General features: G+C 44.4%; 1 protein-coding gene across 5 annotated transcripts in view; it reads left to right on the top strand.

Moving 5' to 3' along the window:
• UBE4B (ubiquitination factor E4B) overlaps positions 1 to 21,525 on the top strand; it is an 85,656-nt gene that overhangs the window by 38,073 nt on the left and 26,058 nt on the right. For 2 of the 5 annotated variants that reach the window (XM_074975726.1, XM_074975727.1), the window contains exons 7-13: positions 910 to 1,320; positions 2,678 to 2,791; positions 6,441 to 6,582; positions 7,343 to 7,443; positions 8,435 to 8,549; positions 19,409 to 19,492; positions 21,212 to 21,268. In XM_074975726.1, coding sequence (XP_074831827.1) covers positions 910 to 1,320; positions 2,678 to 2,791; positions 6,441 to 6,582; positions 7,343 to 7,443; positions 8,435 to 8,549; positions 19,409 to 19,492; positions 21,212 to 21,268 — 1,024 coding nt within the window. The remainder of the gene's footprint in view (positions 1 to 909; positions 1,321 to 2,677; positions 2,792 to 6,440; positions 6,583 to 7,342; positions 7,444 to 8,434; positions 8,550 to 19,408; positions 19,493 to 21,211; positions 21,269 to 21,525) is intronic. The other 3 variants (XM_074975730.1, XM_074975728.1, XM_074975731.1) reach the window with 3 other exon arrangements.

Below are 21,525 nucleotides of genomic sequence, written 5' to 3' on the forward strand. Positions count from 1 at the left end.
GGATTTAAAAAAATGTTTCATCCTCATGTACCAGCGTGTTCTTCCCCCTTTTTGACTGGTCTTCGATGGTTAAATGCATATTTTTAATGAAGACCAGGTCCTCAGCTGATATAAATTATTATAGCTTTGTTGAAGACAAATAGATAAAAACAAGTTTAGGCTTGACATTAAATGAAAGTCAGGACGAGCCGCGTGGCGGCGAGGCATGTCAATTTCGAAGTGCCACAGCCGCCCGCATGCTAATGAGGCGCTGAATATGTATTTCAGCGCTTCATTAGTAAACTTCGAAATGTCCATTTGCATGGCCATTTCGAAGTCTGTGGCTAGTGTAGACATGGCCCACCTTTGTGGGGTTAGGAAGAAGGTTCCCCCCACATCAGATTGGCAGAGATCCTTGGGTTGTTTTTTTACTTTCTTTTGCTGCATGGGGCACAATCACTCTTAGGTTTAAATGAGTGTAAATTGTGGATTCTCTTTACTTCAGTCTTTAAATTATGATTTGAGGTCAGTAATTGGGCCAGAGGTTATGGGCCTATTACAGGAGTGAGTGGGTGAGGTTCTGTGGCCTGCAGTGTGCATAAGGTCAGACTAGATGATCCTGGGCTCATTCTGACTTTATATGCTATGAAGTAATTGGGGTCTCGCTTAACTGAAGAGCCAGATATTCAGCTAGGTTCACTTTCAAATGTATAATCCAAGCAATGAAATTGATTGAATATTGCAAAAAGTCTAAAATGAGAATCACTAGGTAAAATGTTGTATGTGATATGTTACAAGGAATATACATACATCGAATGGTTAATAGTATTGGAGTGTTTCTGTTCATTTTCTCTCTCTATGTCACCTGTCTTGTGTCTGAAATGACTTTTTTTTTCTTCTTCTTCTTTTCTTCCCCCTTAATTGATTTAGTCTCTATGGGACTAGTCCATCTCCTAGTAACAGTTTCTCAAGCCATGTTCCAGTAACTGATTCATCTGTCACCCCATCAGCCAGTTCACTTGCCACCACATCTTTCCCTTCCATTTCTGTAAGCCCTCATCTCACAGCGGCAAGTTCTTCTGGAGTCCAGGCCTGCTCTCCAAGATACCGCCCATATACTATTACCCACTCTGTGGGTTTTTCAGCTTCTCATAGTCCACGCTTCTTGAATATCTCCATCCCAACTAGCTCACCAAATCCTCCAGTCATGCTTACCAGTCCTCCAACTGTGCCAGTCAGCTCGTCCAGACAGAGGCCCACAACAGTGGGTCCACCTTTGTTTACTGCTTTGTCCAGTACCTTGAGTAGGCGTTCCTCTTTTCTAAACAGGATTCCTTCTAGGTAATTCACAAGCATAAACAGTGTCTATTACATGTGCAGTGCAGGGTGTGGTGCATTGATGCTATTTGGAAGAACTTGTCTCTGTACTGAGCTCATTCTACTTACCGAGAGTTGATTTTTGTGTTTGTGTTGAGCTAATATGTTGATTTGCTAACAGGCCCTGGCTGCCAAAGTACTAAGCCTTTTTAGCTGGCATTTTATGTAATTGGCATTAAGGTAGCAATATTGTTTTATATTTCCCCTTTCTTTTACTCTCCTCCTACCCCCGCCCCCTTCCTGGTAAACTGTCTGTCTTCTGTTGAAATTCCAGTTCAGTCACTCTTGCTGGATAGTCTTTCAAACAGCTCTTCACTTCGTTTGTTGAATGCACTTGTTTGGCAAAGTGTGTTAGATTTGACTCCTTAGTGTATAAATCAGAATGATAGTTTAACTTCTCTTTGTCAACAAAGACCGGTACTAATGTTCTCTGTTTGCTAGCCGTTTCCAGGGTCCCCCAGTCTTCGCAGGAGAAACCAGCAAACAGTCTTTTGGGTTGTGTCTCATTTACTCTGCAAATGCTGTGGTTTGGTTGAGCAGCTCAGAGTCTGAGATTGAAGGGTTTACATTTATGCTATAATTTTTCTCAAGGCTCTCATTGTTTCCTCATTAGTTGTGTATAAATGTTTAATATTTTGATATGTAAATAACTCAAAGGCTACATCTGCCCAACATCGATCTGTTGGAAAAAAAAAATCCTTCCAGAAGATCTCTTCTGAAAGAACTTCATTCCAAAGTGTGCATCCACACACACAAGCGGATCAAAAGAATGATCCGCTCATCCTAAAGAGAGCGTCCACACAGCCCCTGCTCTTACAAAAGAACGGGTCAGAGATTGAAAAATCAGGTGCCATGAGGACTGCTCTTTCAAAAAGAAAAAAAAAAAGTGGGGGGGGGGGGCGCCTGTGGAGCATCTACCCTTGTTTTCTTTTGAAAGAAGCTTTCAAAGGAAGGTGCTCTTCCTGAAATGGGAGTGAAAGAGTGCTTTCAAAAGGAGTGTTGTGTTCTTTCGATTTAATTTCGAAAAAACACATCTTGTCTGTAGATGCTCTGCTGGATATTTTGAAAGAGCCCCTTCTTTCGAAAAATATTTTCTAAGAACTTGATAGTGTAGATGCCATCATTGTCAGTAGTGTGCTGGAGCATGTTAGCCTATGACTTCTTTAATGTCATAGATTGTATTAACCATTGTTTGCTGCATGTTTAGGAAGAATTTTGATATAAATTAGAAGGGAAGACTGTAGCATTTTTACTTTTCGTGCTTTCTTTTCATTTTAAAATCTGTTTTGTTTTCTGATGGCCTTTTTCACTTTTGTGGTAGTATGTACGACAACCCTTTCTCCCTCCTCTTCCTTGCCGTTTCTGATGTGTCTGGGGACAGTAGTGATGAAGAAAATGAAGATGGTGATTTTTCTTGTGTCCAGTTTGGGTCCAGGTATTGGAGAAATAGACTGTAATTTGCATGTTTGGGTGCTCTAGGAACTAACAGTTTGAGGAGCTTTGGAAATAAATAAATGAGATAACCTGGATGGGTCATAATAGGAGATGAAAAATTAACCTGTGTAACGAAGTCTAATTGGTCATTCTTGTTAAACAGAGGTGATTCAAAGTAAAGGAAATGTTAGTCATGTTGCCCTTCAGTTTTAAAGATCACGAGGTCTGAAGTGACATGTATGATATGAGGAATGTTGCTCATCTAAAACTACATCTTCAAATTCAGTACTACCTTTGTAGAAACACTTCTGCTAAATGGAGGACAAAGGAAAGGAGGACAAAGTTTAGTAGTGGGTGAGAGCCAGAGCCAGATCCTCAACTGATATAAACTGGTTCAGTTCCATTGAACTTAATGGAACTGCAGCTATTTACTCTGGCTGAGTATCTGTCCTTTAATCTGTGAAGCACATCTGATTCTCAAATGCCCAAGTGGAAATTAGCAGCCACTTGGGATGCATTGTGGTAAAGACTGATACATTTGGGACTCTTAGTTCCATTTGTATGGCACTGAAATACATTATAATGAAATGAGACTGGAAGTGTTCATGTGAAGGTTAACTTGTTAGCCCTGAAAATAAATTTGTTTGAATGTTGGATGGATCAGGCAACAGATGTCTGTAGGAGTGACAAAGAAGGGCTCCATCTTCTTTATCCATGTGTGTAGTTTAAGAATAACTGCTGAATGTGCATCACGGTCTGTCAGCCTCCTTTCAACTTCAAATGAAAAACTACCTGAATGCATGTTCGTCACTTCTAAGTAATCTGCGTTTTTGGTCTGGCCACGAGTGATGTTGATTGTGATATCCTTATTAAAAAACCACAGAAGAAACGTATTGTCATAGATTCTTTTCCTTTGCACTTAGCTAAATTAGGAGATGGATATGGGAGTAGTATGTAGGAAACATGCCCTTTGGAAAAGAGGGGAGCTTTTTGGAAAACAATAGCTCTATAAAATTTCTGTGGTATTTAACACTTTAATCCTCCTTCAGTCTTACCCAGGCTGAGAGATCTGAGGCTGGCCACCATTTTAGGACACTAGAGGCTCTGTCATCACGACGACAATCTAATCCATGTGCTTGGAATATTGTGCTCATTGTCTCATGTAGTTGAGTTAGAATGCTTCTTTCTGAGTACAAGAAAGAGCAAAGAGACCTTTTAAAAGGAGAATTTAGGCTGTGTTACTTCTTAAAAATTCTTGAATTAGGGAAATCTGAGTATTTGATGTATCCTCTCAAAATTAAAACATCATTGCTTGGGACTTCTAGAACAAAACTAGATAGAGAACTGGGAAGTGCTGTACAAGGGAGAAATCCAGTCATGCACAGGAGTGGAGGAAAGTCCTACAAGACCTTTCTAGCTCTTACGTCTGCTGTTGTCTGTGGTTTAATATTAGGACCTAGCTATTGTGACAAAGTTGAAAGCTATAAATTTAATAAATAGTTGCTGGATGATTCTCAGAGAGGTGAGTTGTATAAACTCCCATCTTCTGATCCACAGATTAAAGTTCTGTATTGTGTATACAGGGAATTGTCATTTTCACCCTTTGCTTTAATTTCAGATCTTACCCATGTGCTATTGAAAATGCAGTCCAAGTGTTAACACTGTGCAATGTAGTATATTGTGGGACAGCCATACTTCAAGCGGCTGTGTTGGTATATTACATTCTGAGTGCAGGGAATATCATTTTAAAGAACTTATGTGACAATCTAATGTTTATGCAACAACTTTTATTTTGAAAGATTCCAGAGCACTTTGCATATGTAATAAACATATACAGCTGTGAAGTTGCCTGCAAAGTAACTAACCTTGGTCTGAATAATCTTCTATGAAAAGAAGTTAATATTCTACAAATAAAGGGTGGGGGGTGATTGTCAGGTGGAAAGTGAGAAATTCAAACTGCCAGAAAGAGACCACATGGAGAAAAGTACACAAATATGTAATTTTACATTGGATCAGAGAGAGAACCAATAACAGGTCAGTAGGCCCAAGATGGTTGTTAGGGTGGAGAAATTAGCAACGGGAGACAGTGAATCTCCACAGCAAATAAAAATGGCATTGCTGTGCAGACTTCTGTGCTGGAGGTCTGAGACCCTCCCACTCCACTGGCTCCTAGAGCCTGTGCTCCAGCCTGAGGCTCGTGAGCCCAAGAGGGCTGGTACAGGCCAGCTGCAGGTTTCTGTGGGCTGTGTAGACATATCTAGAGACCCTGAAAAATGGCCTTATGAAATATAACTGTAAGATCTACCATGCTGGCACTGTTCTTGTTTTATTTTTTAAAACTTGTTATAGGTAGTAGCTACATAGTTGTAAACCACTCTTATAAAATGAGATGTGCATATTGCATAAAATTGCTAGGTTTGAATTGGAAAGGTAGAGAGATAGGGAATAGAGGCACAAACAGGGATCCAGGAGAACTGGGTTCTGTTCCTGTGTCTGTCATGGATTTCCTTTGTAATCTTGGGCAAGTCACTTTTTCTCTCATTTTTCATGTCTGTAAAATAGAGGATGGTGGTGAGTGCCTACCCCAAGGTAATAAATATGAGATACTGCCTGAGATAGAGGTAGCCAAAGGGAGGTGCTGGTATGGGTTGATAACCTAATGTGTGTTGTAAGGGCTAGTGGTATATAGAAGAATTCTGACAGAACAAAAGGATGGAGTGGCTGAACTGTTATTGAAAATATCTTGATTCCTAAAAGTGAGCTGTTGTATTGGAGACCTGGAGGGAAATACATGGGGAGCCAGTCTTAAAAAAACAAAATACCTACCTGAGATGATCCTGGTATACTAGTGTATGGGGATGGAGAGGAGGAAATGACTAGGTAACTTCTTGGGGTCCTTCCAACCTTACATACCTATGATTTGGAGAATTACAGACCAGTGAACTTCACTTCAGTCCCAGCCAAATTACATGAAATTCTAATTTAAAAGTAGCATTCTGTTACATGATCGGATAGGAAGAAATTAACCTGCCTTCTGTGACTTGTTATACTAACCAATTGTGTGTGCTGAAAAAAAATGAATTAAAAAATTATACCAAAAAAGTGATTGTGGTTGAACTTACAGTCAATGCCTGAGAGAGAGAATGTGAAGCAGCTGAGTGGGGAGGGTTTAATACTTTCTCAGTGTTGCTGCTCAGGTAACTTGGAAACCATAAAGTGCAGAACCATAGGGTGCAATTAGCTATAAGTATCACTGCTTGATGACTGATGGCTGCTTCACCTCTGTAACTCACAGTTTGCAGGACACATTTATAAAGGCCCATTGTTTTTATATGCTTTTTATCATCTGTCAAACATCTGGTCCATCTTGTTCCCCCTTTAGGAATCCCATTTGGTTGCTTGGTTTGCAAGCAGAGAAAATGAATTGTGGGAATAGTTCCCATCCCAAGATATGGACAAAACAATTAGCAACTTGTACACAGGTCACACAAATCTAAACTTTTACAGGTCTTGTCTGCATGAGTGTGCTGTGTTGGGATGGCGTCTTCTAATATCAAGAAATTGTTTGACAGAGAAAATTGGGAGCGTGCAAGACATTAAAAGAACAGAGAGCTACATCTTGATTATTTTTTCTCTCCTTTTTTTTAAAGCATGGGAGGCTCAGCTGGAGTAAGTGCTTGTGATTCCTGCAGCGACCATTTCAGCATTGAAACTTGTAAGGAGACAGAGATGCTGAACTACCTCATTGAGTGTTTTGACAGAGTTGGAATAGAGGAGCGAAAAGCACCAAAGGTATTGTAGAGAAGAGAAAAGTTGTATTTCCAACTGCATAGATGCTCAGACTGTATTCTCTTCATGTTCCCTGGAGAGGAAAGATGGTTTGCAGTAGATGATAGCTGTGTAAAAACTTCATGCGAAGTTCTGTTTGTAAATCTCATTACCGCAATTTCTCTTTAGCCTTTTTCAGCTTGTGTTCAGAACCCTGCTCTGTTAATTTGACATCTGTAAAATTGACATTGTTTTGAGGACTGACATGCATTTGTCTGTACCCTTGAATTTGCTTTAAATTATTTATTCCACATAGAACTACCTCTCTGAGGCCGGCAGCCTTTGCCATTAATGTAAACCTAAACTTGTCCCAGCAGTGGAATGGAAAATATTTAGCTCAGCTCATTAAATCAAGGCTGAAAAATCTTTAACAGGAAATATGTCCTGTGTTTGCTTATTGCATGAATGCAGAAGTTGTTCACTGCATTGCCTGTTAGGGATATTAATGGTTAAGCAGTTAGTCTCACCCTAAACTGATGAGGCTTACTGGTTATGGTTAACAAGTAAAAGCTGGAGCAGCTCCCTGCCTGCAGCACAACACCTCCGGACTGGGACTGCTCCAGCCTGGTTAGAGAGCCCAGGCCCTGTAGTACTCTCAGGGTCCCTGCGAACAGGGGCTACTCCAGCTGGGTTAACTAATTAAATGGGACTTTACAACCCTAGTGCCTGTATATTTTGTCTAAGAATGATCTAATTCTGCATTAATTTTTCTACATATACTTAGATGTGTAGCCAGCCAGCAGTTAGCCAGTTACTGAGCAACATCCGATCACAGTGCATTTCCCATGCCGCTTTGGTGCTACAGGGATCCTTAACGCAACCAAGGTGAGTAAAGTTGATGTTGGTTGTGAAATACATAAATTCTGCATTAGATGTGTTAGTCTATAAAAACAGATTAAACTTGAGTAAAGTCAGCTACAGAATGGGACACCTTTTCATTGCACAGTATGTACCGTTACATTGGCTCGTTTTTTGTCTACATGGTAAGATATACCAGTATAAATTAAGATGTGAACTTAACTTCTGTAATTCTCCCAGGAAAACCCTCATGTGGACACTTCTTATTCCAGTATAAGGGGGCCTTATTCTGTTCAGCTTATGTCACTGTGAAAGCAGTTCAAGTTAAACCAAATAAGTCACATGTACTCTGGAATAAGTGTGCCCACGCAGGGATTTATATTTATTGCACTTCTGGTATAGACAAGCCGTAAGTATGTAAATGGAAAATGTCAAATGAGAACTCTGACCTGACTTTTTCTTTTCCTATTTACTAAAATCCAGGTAACTTAGGTATATTGGTTCAAAATAATCCTTCTATGAACTTCCCAAAATTAATGGGAGCCACTCACTGATACAGAGGAACCTTAGAGTAACAACTGTGGTTTTGTGTGCAGTAGAGAAAAAAGCAACAGTCCTCTTTTAAGTTGCGAGTGTGCTTATAGAAAGTGTGACTTTGGAAAATATGGCTTGATCCTTTCCTTAAAGTTGGAAAAAGGAATAGGTTGAGGTTAATGGAACAAACCTAATGCTGTTGCTTCACTAGGATGAGCTGAACAAGTCATCTTTTCAGTAGAGAGTGGTAAAAGAGAGAACGAATTAGTTTTCTTCCAGCTATATAAGAGCTCCATGTGGTTTTGGCAGCAGCATCCCCTGCAGGATTACCTTTGTAAAAGAACTTGGAGACTTAGTTGCTTGTTCCTGAAAGAAGTAATTGTCTCACAGTTACAACATTCCATTTCTAGTTATGTTAGTAAATGTGAGGCTAGTAGCTTTTTTCTGAAAAATCCCCTTCCCCTTATTTTTGTCTTGACTAAAGGTCTTTGCAGCAGCAGTCACTGTTGGTACCATACATGCTGTGTAGGAATCTTCCATTTGGCTTCATCCAAGAATTGGTGAGAACAACTCACCAGGATGAAGAGATGTTTAAACAGGTAAGAGGCTGTTCAAGTTGGAAATATAAACATATTCTACAACTTAGGACACGTCTACACTACCTGCAGGATCAGCAGGCAAAAACTGATCCAGCAGGGGTCAATTATCGCATCTAGTGTAGGTGCAATAAATTGAGTGTCGAGTGCTCTCCCATTGACTCCAGGACTTCAGAAGGAAGCAGCATAGGCAGAATCGGTGGGGGAGTGCCTGCCATCGACTCACTACAATTAAGATACTGGGGTAAGTAGAGCTAAGTACCTTGATTTCAGCTATGTGGCTGGTGGTAGCATAGGCTAGGCCTTAATGCCTGAACCATCCAAGGAAGGGTCCTGTCCAACTCTTTGTTCTGCAGACCTCACTCTGTAGCCACAATCCGAGAACCATTGCTCCAGGGACTGGCATGTTAACAAGCAATTGATGGAGTTTGTATTTTTTCTTATTTCACTTGTTAAGGGGATTCAAAAAGAATGACTGAGCTCTGTATGAAGTTTGACTCAAAGTAAGTAAATCATCGATAATTCTATACAGTAGGGTCTCAACATTCGCGAGGGTTCCGTGTTGAGAACTCTCGCAAATGGTGAATTTCGTGAATAGGCTACTATATGACAGCCACTCCTGCCTGGAGCCCAGTTGCCGGGACTCCTCCCTGGAGCCTGGGGAAAGTGGGGGCTGCCAGTGCTTCTGTCCAGGGCCCTGGGGGGGAAGCCATAGCTGCTGGTGCTCCTGCCCGGGGCCCCGGGGGGAAGCGGCCACTCGCAAATACTTGACTTCGCAAAGCTTAGGTTCTTCTTCGAGTGTCCCCGTGGGTGCTCCACCATAGGTGACGGCTTGGCCGGCGCCGCAGATCGGATCTTCCAAGCAGTTTCTGCCGGACCGCGCATGCGCCGGTACGCGCCGCTCCCTGGCGCGCTCCCGGCCATGTGCGCGATCCGGTCCCCGCCAGTTCCTCTCAACCGCCGTCGGCTGCAGACGGAATCCGACTAGGCTAAAGCCACATAGCGTATTCAACGACTTTATTTGTTTTTCTCTTTAAAGTTTTTCAGTTCTTAGGATACCATAAGTAACCGGTTGTTATTTTGCAAAAAAAAAAAAAAAAAACAAACAACAAACAAGCTACGGAGGGACAGCTCAAGCCAGTCCCAGTAACCAGCGCCGGAGGCCGGGAGCTAGGGCCATCAGCCCTCCTGCGGAGGCAGGCCATCGGACGGGGAAACAGCACAAAGAAGTGCTAAGTACCCACAAGCAAACTCAAAGACTCACCAACAATGTCCGCCTCAGGCTTTAAAAAATGTGAGTCCTGCCGAGAGGCGATGCCAGTGTCCGATGGGCACAGTCTATGCATAAGGTGCCTGGGGGAGTCCCATGTGGCACAAAAATGCGCCTTCTGTGCAAAGTTAACGACCAGAGCACGGAGAGACAGGGAGATGAGAATTAAACTGCTGCTTCTTGACAAGGCCCTCCAGCCAGACGTGCCGGAGCGGCCGCAGCAGGAGGGACCCTCCGGGGCCCTTAGAAGGAAAGCTGCCTCCCTCACTCCATCTGCGCAAAAACGGAGGAAAGTTTCTCCAACCCGATCCCTGCCGGCAGTAACAGTGAGCGGGACGGGAGGAGCGAGCAGCCCCCAGCCGCAGCAACAGCTGATCGGCGGCGGCACGGAGAGCCACGTGGAAGCGGCTCAGCCTCCGATGATCAGCCAGCCGCCCCGCACCGCAGGCAGGGCGGCGGCTAAGCAAGCGCCGGTACCAGCGGCACCGCAGACAGCGGCACCGATCCCCGGGGAACCGGCGGTGCAGGGCGCGCAGGCACGTAGCCTGCAGGCGCACAAGGACTCCGCACGTGTGGCACCGCCCTCGAGCGTGCCTAGCACGGTGCCGACGGGGCCGGGATCCCCCGCCCATCAGGGGGCGGAGTTACCTCCTCAAGGGAGGGGGAAGGCTGCACACAAGAGGAGGCATTGCAGCCCCTCTCCAGACAGGGCTGTGGAGCTCTTCTCTCACAGCCCTCCGCTCATGTTGCAGACTCCAACCAGAAGGCAGGGGCCCCCCCTAGCCTACCCGGAGCCCCCTTCTCCTTTCCTGCAATCAGCCTCCCCATGGCTGGCACCCCCCTCGCCCTTCCTGGGATTTGAATCGCTGGACTATTATGCAAAATCGCTCTCTCCAGTGTCTCGACAATCCCCCTCTCCCAGACACACAGGGTACGTGCAAAGGGAATGGTCAAGGTCACCTTCCCAGGAACAGTGCCTATACTACCATGGTCGTCCCTTCCACGCGGGGCATGGACACCATCGGCAATCTACCAGGGGGAGATCCCCACATATTACCTCGTACCCCCGAGGGCAATCGCGATCGGGGACGGAGACTCAAGCATCCCAGGGGGGGCTGGCCGTGGACCCACGAGATTTTCCCTCGCAAACCTCCAGCGAGAGGGCGCACCATCACCATCAAGAACCGGAAGGGTCCAAAGAAATGTACCCCAGCGGTTCCTCGTTTTCCTCCCCGGATGAGGCCACGGCCTTAGGGGACGTCCATCCCAAGGACGATCTCAAACAGTTTCAGGAGCTGTTTAAGAGGGTAGCTTTCACGCAAGGCATCCAGACAGCACAAGTGCAAGAGAAACATCATAAGCTCCTTAAAAATTTGAGCTCCCCGGCCTCCTCCAGAGTAGCAATCCCGCTTGATGAAGCGATCTTGGAGTCCGCCACTACCATATGGCAGACCCCGGCAACTATTCCGCCTGTCCAAAAGAGAGCGGATAAGAAATACTTCGTGCCGGCGAAGGGCATGGAGTTCTTGTTTAGCCACCCCCAGCCAAACTCCTTGGTGGTGGAGTCCTCGCAGCAAAGATTAAAAACATCTCAATTTAAAACAGGGGGAATGGACAGAGATGCCAAGAAGCTAGAGCTGTTCGGCAGAAAGGTCTACTCCTCCTCCACTTTAACCTTGCGAATGGCAAATTATGCAGCGCACTTGGCGAACCATAATTTCGACAACTATGCCAGATTAACTTCCCTCATGGACTCGCTTCCAGAGGACAAAAAGCCGGTCCTCAAGGCCATAGTGCAAGAGGGCTACGCGGCTGCGAGGATGGAAGTTCAGATTGCTTTGGACGTTGCGGACACGGCAGCACGTTCCACAGCAACTGCAGTGGTGATGCGACGGGAGTCCTGGCTCCAGACCTCGGGCATACCGAGAGATCTGCAGGCGAAGATAATCGACCTTCCCTTCGACTTGCAGAAGCTGTTTGCTGAATCAACTGACTCGGTCCTTCATTCCAGTAAAGACTCAAGAGCCACACTCAGGACCCTGGGGATTTACACCCCTCCATACTCAAAGAAAAGGTACTACCCACAGCAAAGGCGGTACCAATACCAGCAACAGCGCCCCCAGTATCACAGGGGTTACGAGCAAGGGCGGCATCAGCAGCACCAGCAGTACAGAACCCCCAGGCGACGCTCACAACAGGGCCGTACGTCCTCGGGGCGGGGCCAAAGGCCACAAGTTTGACATACAAATCCAGGGCTGCGCCATCACCACCATTGCACAAGATCATCCGAAACGACTTTTTCACCATCGCCTCCGACCATTCTACGACCAGTGGCAAAGGATCACCACAGACAAATGGGTGCTGGAGATCATAGCCACGGGGTACGCCATCCCCTTCCAGTCGCTCCCGCCGCCGCGACCCCCGCCCAAGCCCCACCCCCAGGAGGCCTCCCATGTAGCCAGGCTCAGGCAGGAGGTGGCCCACCTAGAGTTCATAGGGGCGGTGGAAAAGGTGCCGGAGCAACTGCAAGGGAAAGGGTTCTACTCTCGGTATTTCCTGACGGAGAAAAAAACAGGAGGCTGGAGGCCCATCTTAGACCTTCGTGGCCTCAACAGGTATCTGCGCAAGCAACGTTTTCGGATGATCACTATTGCCTCCATCCTTACAGCACTGGACGATGGAGACTGGTTCGCAGCCCTCGATCTACAAGACGCGTACTTCCACATAACCATTCATCCGGCTCACCGACGTTTTCTCCGGTTCATGGTGGGCAACGAACACTTCCAATACAAGGTCCTGCCGTTTGGCCTTTCCTCGGCCCCCAGAGTCTTCACCAAGACCTTGGCAGTGGTGTCAGCCTACCTGCACAGACAGGGGGTGTTTATTTTCCCGTATCTGGACGACTGCCTGCTCAAAGGGACCTCGAAAAGGGAGGTTCTCCGCATGATACGCGTCACAGCAAACACGTTCTCCGCACTTGGCCTGGTTATCAATATGGCAAAATCAAAGATAGACCCCTCACAGGACATAGAGTTCATAGGGGCTCGCATAAACTCAGTCTCGGCGAGAGTATACCTTCCAGAGGCTCGCTTTCGAGCCATCGGTTCCCTCGTGCAGGTCATCACCTTCAGCCCTACGGTGCCGGTCTTGACGTGCTTGCAGCTGCTGGGCCACATGGCAGCGGCTACGTTTGTGGTACAGAACGCCAGGTTGCACATGCGCGGCATGCAACATTGGCTGGCAAGTGTATACAAGCCGGCAGTACACACCGTTCACAGGGTGGTGTCGCCCCCACCTGGGGTGCGCGAATCCCTGCAATGGTGGGTAAACCCCGGGAACTTGCTAACAGGGGTACCCTTCCATCAGCCGCAAATATCGGTTTTCCTCACTACGGATGCCTCCCTCATAGGGTGGGGAGCGCACATGGGCGAAGAGGTGGCTCAAGGACTGTGGTCACCCACGGAACAGTCTCTGCATATCAATGTTTTAGAGCTCAGAGCAGTGTTCAACGCCTGCAAACACTTTCGAGACCGTATACAAGGCAAAGTCGTCGGGATCAGTACAGACAATACCTCCACCATGTTTTACATAAACAGGCAAGGAGGAGCTCGATCCCGTACCTTATGCGCGGAAGCAATCCGCCTATGGAACTGGTGCATCGCCCACGATATAATCCTGAGAGCCTCCTACTTGCCGGGCACGCACAACGTGAAGGCATACCAGTTGAGCAGACGTTTTGCGCTCACCCACGAGTGGCAGATCCGTCCCGATCTACTACGGCCTATTTTCCACGCATGGGGGTTTCCCCAAATAGATCTGTTTGCCACTCAGCACAACAAACAGTGCCCACGATTCTCCTCCAGAGCAGGGCTGGGCCGGGGGTCCCTGGGGGACGCGTTCGCGATCCCGTGGGGAGGCCCCCTGCTTTACGCGTTTCCCCCCGCAGTGCTGATCCACAAGGTTCTGCAAAAAGCCAGGAGAGACAAGGCTCGGATGATCCTGATAGTCCCAACATGGGATCGCCAACCATGGTTCCCCCTACTCCTGCGCCTGTCGGACCGCCCACCGATGCCTCTTCCGGTGGCGCCGGACCTGCTCACGCAAGCCCAGGGGTCCATAGTGCATCCGCACCCCCAAAGCCTGCGACTGCAAGCGTGGCTAATCCATGGCTCAGCTCCCTAGAGAGCACATGCACAGTGGAAGTACAGCAAGTCCTAGAAAGTAGCAGGAGGACTTCCACTAGGAAAACCTACAAACAAAAATGGACTCGCTTCATGGCTTGGTGTTCTACCAAGCAGCTGGCCCCCCTTTCGGTGCCTATACCTACAATTCTAGAGTATTTACTGGACCTCAAGAGAGCAGGACTCTCGCTATCCTCGTTAAAGGTCCACCTGGCCGCCATCTCGGCGTTCAGACATGAGGAGGGAGGGCACACGGTGTTCGCCCACCCTATGGTTACCAGGTTCCTCAAAGGGTTGGTAAACCTATACCCCCCTCGGAAACCGATTCCACCTTCGTGGAGCTTGGACCTGGTGCTTACCACACTCATGGGACCACCGTTCGAGCCCTTGGCCACGGTTCCCCTTCGCCTCCTTACAGTAAAGACGACCTTTCTTCTTGCAATTACGTCAGCCCGTCGGGTGAGCGAGCTTGCGGCAGTCATGGCAACGCCACCCTGCACTGTCTTTTCCAAGGAGGCGGTAACCATACGGCTGCATCCAGCCTTTGTTCCCAAAGTTTCTTCCGAGTTTCACATCAATGAACCTATTGTTCTACCCTCGTTCTATCCAAAGCCTCATAACTCCAGCGAAGAGGCGCGCCTACACCTCCTGGATGTGAGGAGGGCGCTAGCCTTCTACGTAGACAGGACCAAGTCCTTCCGAAAATCGGATAGACTCCTGGTCTCCCTCGCTCCCAAATCTAAAGGAGAAGGTCTCTCATCGCAGAGAATCTCAAAGCACATTGTATCCTGCATAAAAATGTGCTACGAGCTCAGAAAGACTCCTTTGTCGGCCACTCCCAGGGCTCATTCCACCAGGGCGGTGGCAGCATCAACAGCCTTTTTCAAGGGCGTTGCATTGAAAGACATTTGCAGAGCGGCGACCTGGTCATCCTACGACACGTTCGCCAAACATTACGCCCTTCACAGGGTATTCCAAGAGGATACCCGTCTCTCTGCAGCGGTCCTCTCGGGGACCAGCTGCACATAATCCGATTACCCACCACCTATCTGGGTTACTGCTGGGTAGTCACCTATGGTGGAGCACCCACGGGGACACTCGAAGAAGAAAGAGAAGTTACTCACCGTAGTAACGGTGGTTCTTCGAGATGTGTCCCCGTGGGTGCTCCACTTCCCGCCCATCCTCCCCGCTTCGGATCTCTGTTAGTGTTTTGCAGGGGCAACCGAGGCGGTTGGTCGAGGAACTGGCGGGGACCGGATCGCGCACATGGCCGGGAGCGCGCCAGGGAGCGGCGCGTACCGGCGCATGCGCGGTCCGGCAGAAACTGCTTGGAAGATCCGATCTGCGGCGCCGGCCAAGCCGTCACCTATGGTGGAGCACCCACGGGGACACATCTCGAAGAACCACCGTTACTACGGTGAGTAACTTCTCTTTCGTGAACGTTGAAACCCTACTGTACATTAAAATGTGTGGTAAAGAAGATGCTTTAATAAGCCGCCCCATTTTTTGAAATATTGACACATACAACCAGAATTCATTTCAGTACAATAGTATCCTATTATGAAACTGTATTGGACTGTCACTTTTCTGATCATTCTGTCCATTTCCCTGATGCATAAAATGGCACACTTACCCAAATCAGAACTTAGAAATGTTAGTTTGTGTCCATCTTGTAAGGACAGAGTAAATTTAATAGTTTTAAATCTTTGGGGCAAAAGTGTTACAGATGCAAACCAGTTCATAAACATTAATTCATTAAGGCCTCACAGCACCCCTGTAAGGTGGGGAACCCCTGTTATCCCCCATTAAAGATGAAGATGCTGAGACACAGTAAAAACATGCCCTAGATGGCCGGGTGGGTCAGAAGTGGAGCCAGAAATTGTAATCCATTTCCCCTGATTGCTAGTTCTATGTGATAATTACTAGGCCATGTTTCTATTTGCCCTACTTTGGCATTAAATTTTCAATCAGGTTGTTACTGGCTCTAATTACTATTGTACCTGCATGGTATGTCTTGATTTACTAACAGAGCAGTACTCAGAATGATGGAAAATCTTTAGTATCCTTAGAACATAGTTCTCAAAGTGCAAAGAGGAACATGTGGAGAAGTACACGGAGGGGTTGGGGCTGGTCTCCCATTGCGTTGGGGGGAGAGTGTCACATGTTAAACCCCACTCCACCTCAACGCACAGCTACTCCCCCAGCTGCACATCCACCTGAGGCTCTGCTGCTGAGGAACCTTTGGCGGTTTAATATCATAAACAGATTGTATACTGGTAAGGGGAGCAAGACTGGAAAAGTTTGTTCACCACTGCTTTAGAAAATGTAGAGAAATTCTTACTCTGTATTAACACCATCCACGCCAATAAGAACTGACTTTTGACAGAAGTATTTGATCACTACAAACTCCTCTGTTTTTAATTAACATGATCCTCTGAATAAGACTCCAGAAGGAATATTACCTTTCCTATCTGGGATTAAATATCAATTTGCACAGTTAAGTGGTTACTTAATTTCTGTGCTAACTCTTATTTGGGCTCTTGTTATCTGAGTGCTTGGTGTGTGTCTGAGAGTACATGTTGCAGCTTGGGATCTTGGGCAGCAGGACTGGATTATGTACGTTCCAAGTCTCTGAATTATTTCAAGTGTACGAGTTCCTGTACCATTAAAAATTGATTTTTCATAGAAAGGACATTGCTTATATAAACATGAAAGCTTTATATTTGCATATATACAAAGGTGAGGTTGTAAGACTGGAATGACCTAACTAAAACACCATTAGACCAAAAGAAGGAAAAAAAAAAAAAAAAAAGAAAAAGCCACAAAAGCATTTCTACATTATGAAATGCCACTTGAGTCTTATCTTGGAAAATGATTTGATTAAAGATTCAAGTGGTTTAAATGTCCTTTGGCTGCATAATTTTATGCAGGTTATATTTTTCCAATAAATAGATTATTGGTTTTATAGATGACTCTGCTGAATTATGAAATATTGGTACTAAAATTAGTATTAGAATGTTTTATTGAAACCAGTAAAATATATATTTATATATAATTACCAATATTTATAAAAATATGCCAAAAACCTGTTTTTTAGCAGACTATTTCAATGAAATGTAAAGTTAGATGAGAGAGGATGACTTTTTTTATTCGACAAATAAGAAAAAAATTTTTTTCATATGAGTAAATGAAAACTCTTATCAGTTTTGTTAGGGAAATACAAAGTTTATCCAGACTCTATATAAAATATATTTACAATGTTATTCCGATTTAATTTTCACTTGGAAATAATTTTTTGGGGATTCTTTTTTGCCATACTATAAGAAAATAGTAAAAATTCCTGAAATTAATGGGGGAAGCCAACACAAATTTATCCTCCTCAAGAGCCACTTGACCCACGTCCATAAGACGATCACCTGCAAACTCAGTGATGAGAAACATGGACAGCACATGAAGGAGAAAGCAGTGTATATGTTAATATACACAGTGGAACATATGTGCAGATCAAAAGAAGAAAGAGCATAGAAACACTTAAGAAAAAGAAACAAAGCAGAAGCGAAGGCATTATATGATTGAGCATGCTGGACAGCAGACATAAGATGGCGGCCTTCTGGCTATTACCGGTCATGGGGGACTCTGATGTCACTCCTAGGATGAGTCCCAACTGAATACAAGGAGGGCATAGGATTGCTTCATGAGACTGCCATCTCCAGCCTCATATCTTTTCCAGTTTTTTTCGCAGTGAAATTATTTATTTAAGTTCTGAAGCCACAGTCAGGATGTTACCAATAGCAGATGGACAACAAAATGCTGCTTTGGAAAACTGATTGGAGACTTACTCATAGAAAATACTATTTTTAAAAGTAGTATAGGTTTTTCTCAGCCCTGGCTTCCTGCCATCAGTACCGAAAAAAATTAGTGAAGGGCAAGGGAATTTGTGTAGTCAGATGTCTACATTTGTGTTTCTGGAACAAAAATGTCTATTTTTGAGAGAGAATCTTTTTCCCACATTCCTTTACTTTTCAGTTGATTTTGATAACATTGGAAACTGAGTCAGGTTCTTTTTTTTAGAGGCTCCTCATATTGCAAGGCCCAGGATTGTAGATTAGGTATTTTATGCCTTAATTCATCACTGCTGGGTAGACTCGCACATGTTAACTGTACTCAAACTAGCCACACAAGTTTAGGGCAATGGCAAGATAGGCTTGTAGTTGGGTGGCTAGCCCACGCTATTTTTAATAAGCTTGCTCAAGCAGAGCTAACATGTATCTGTTTACCCAAGTTGGGAATCGCACTATAGCTGCAGTATAGATATACCCACTCATGGAATGCGTTGAAGATCAAGATTGGAATCATGACCCTAACTGAATTAGGGAACAGTCTTGTTAACCAGGTCCCCTAGTATGATTTATGGGTATTTGTATATCTTTAGCCAAGGGAACCAGTACAGTTTTTTGTTTTGAGTTCAAGTGGCCACTTGTGTTTAGTAATAAAATATTTTATTTTTATTCCAGAAGGAAAAACTTGATGATGTATTACTGGATCTTGGTAATTTAGTGGTGTTACTTCTTGGTTAACCATTTCCTCCCTTCTTACCTCCTTGCAGACTCATTGACTGCTGTTGGTTTTATTTATGCCTATTACAGAATTAGCATTTACCAACATGGGCACAAAATCTACTTTACTTATAATGATGAAACTACTATACTGCTATAAATAATCACTTTTCACTCCAAGTGAATGGGTCAGCAGAGTTCTGCAAGACGGCATTGTCAGAGCAGTTAAAGGAAGTGATAGCTCATATTTTTATTTTTTATTCATGAATTTCGATTCTGGAGAGTTTGCTAGATCAAACTTCTAATCTCATCATAGTTTTACTGTTGTTGATTGGCTGCAGTTTGTGTTATATGTTCCACCTAGCTCTGTGACCAAGTCCAGATTAGCTTGTTTGCATTGCTAGAATTTTTTAGACTATCATGGAGGTTCAGGGCCTCTCGAAGTTAGAATTGGACCAGGAAGACTTCACAAATGCTCACGTTTGGAATAGTTAATAGTTGGTACAAGAGAATTCCCATGTACGGACATCAAGTTGATCTGTCATGTGCATTGTACTTAGATGCGTTTAAGAGTCATGCCAGATGCTCCTTCTCAGTGTGTAACAAAAGACGTGGTCTCTTGGGATGAACTTCATTGCCTGATGTGTAAAGGAACTGGCTTCATTTTGTACTCCTAGGTTTGCTATTCTTTTTGTGTTTAAACACGTCTATTTGTGATTTCTTTTGAAATCATTTATGTAAACCAAAAGAAACTTTGTTTCCTTCTCGGGATATGTTAGTATTGGAGATGTGAGCAAGGGTTTCATGGTGCCCGGGGGCTGTGGTTTCACTTAAGTTATATATTTGTTTTTACAGATCTTTATCCCTATCTTACAAGGCCTGGCTCTTGCTTCCAAAGAGTGCTCCCTTGACAGTGACAATTTTAAGTACCCCCTTATGGTAAGGATTATTCCTTTTTAGCAGCTCTTGCTTTAAGATACCCAGTATTTGATGCAGACTGTCTTCAAAGTAACTGTAATTAACCCTGTATGCATTGCATCAGATGTCTTGTTGAATATTGGTGATGGCATCTTCAAAAGTTAGTGTTCTGGGGTGAGTAACGAAGGGTAATGACCACGTAGAATCTGTGGGCCTTAAAATGTACAGGAGACTTGAGGCAGCAGTCTGTTCAAATGTTTACATCCTGATGATGCACAGGAGAGATGTGGTCTTGCCCATTAAGTAAATGTACCAGGTGTTTAAAAACTAATTTATCAGAAATGAAAAAAATTAATATCTGATATACTTTCTACTGTTGGCATCTGTTTGTTTTTTTCCCTGTGTCAGCCTATCCAATTAATGTCCATAATAAAATAAATCGAACCCAGGGCCATTTATTGTTGGAAATTCATAGCAGCCTGTCCACTGAAAAGCTACTTCTAAAAAGTGCTTATTGTGCTCCACAGATCAACTTCCAGTGTGTCTGAGGCAGAATTGCTGGTTTACCCACACAACCAAACATAATCCTGTAGGCAACACTGCTGAGTCAAGCACAGATACAAGAGAGCCTGCAGGAGACCCCTCTATGCCATTTATTGTAAATTATGATCAGATTACAGGATCTCTTATGGTTGAACTAGAAAGAGAACTGTTTTAGATCTGAATTTGCAGTTCTGCCAGTTAGCTTAAACTACTTTGGAACTTCGAAAGCAAAGCAAAGTTGATGTCACTGATCCACATTTTAAAAAAAAAAAAAAAGCTTTCTCTGCTTGTTCCATAAAAAATGAGAATCCTGTGGCATCTTATAGACAAACAGATTTTTTTGGGAATATAACTTTTGTGGGCAAAGACCCATTTCATCAGATGCGTGTGACATGCATCTGACAAAGTGGGTTTTTGCCCACAAAAGCTTATGCTCCCAAAAAATCTGTTTGTCTAAGGTGCCACAGGACTTCTCGTTTTTTTTGTGGATGCAGACTAACACAACTACCTCTCTGATGTTTGTTCTATGTTCCCCTATTTTCTGCCTACCCCATCCATAAATAATTAAAACCCCGTGTGAAATTCAACTGTCAGCTGCATCGTAGGCTAAGGACACTTGCTGTTGTGGCAAAGGGTGGAGGTGCACTGTAATTCAAGTATTAGAACAACTAATACAAGAAGTGGAACACGTAAAAACTTGGTATTTTTGCATTTTCAAAATCTTCCTTTACTAGCTGCTTTATTTCCTTTTCCTCTGCAGTTTAGCTTGAGTTATCCTATAGATAGGATTCCTTGTTTCAGGCCTCAGTATTCATGTGACGATGTTCCACTTTGGGATGGAAGACAAAGGCCTTGGTGTGTATAGGACAATAGCCCTCTTATTTACTCTTATTTTTGTATGGTGATTGAGGAGTTCAGAAATGGGATCATTATATACTGAACAAGCAAATAATTTGCCTAGCTACTTTTGAAAATAAACATATTTGGCTTTTTTCAGACAAATTTAAAAGACACAAAAACAGTAGTAGTTGCAAGGTGTGCGCTTCAGCATATTTAGATCCTGTTTCTTTTGTCAGTGAATGTTCTACCATTGACTTAGTGGAGTAGGATATGGCCTCTTAAGCATTCTGTTGGTTTTTCCTTTTCGTTGGTCACCAGGGTGATCATCTGAACAAATTTGCTGGGTTTTTCTTGCAGGCGTTAGGTGAACTGTGTGAAATCAAGTTTGGGAAAACACACCCTATATGCAATTTGGTAAGTGGACACACACACACATGTGATTTTGTACCACGTAATACTTGGCATTTATGTAGCATTTTTGTTTTGAAACACTCTGAAAACCTCAGTTATTCTGTCAACACCCTTAAAATTTAGGTAGCTGGTATTCTGCAAATTTGAATAAGGATATTGGTTGATTTTTGCCTTCGTATAACTTGGTTGTATATCCTAAATGTGTGCAGTTTGCAAAAATCACTTAGGAAACTGAGGCACAAAGAAGTGTCTTGCCCCAA

The sequence above is a fragment of the Carettochelys insculpta genome, chromosome 23 (genome assembly GCF_033958435.1).
Source record: "Carettochelys insculpta isolate YL-2023 chromosome 23, ASM3395843v1, whole genome shotgun sequence".
NCBI lineage: Eukaryota > Metazoa > Chordata > Testudines > Carettochelyidae > Carettochelys > Carettochelys insculpta.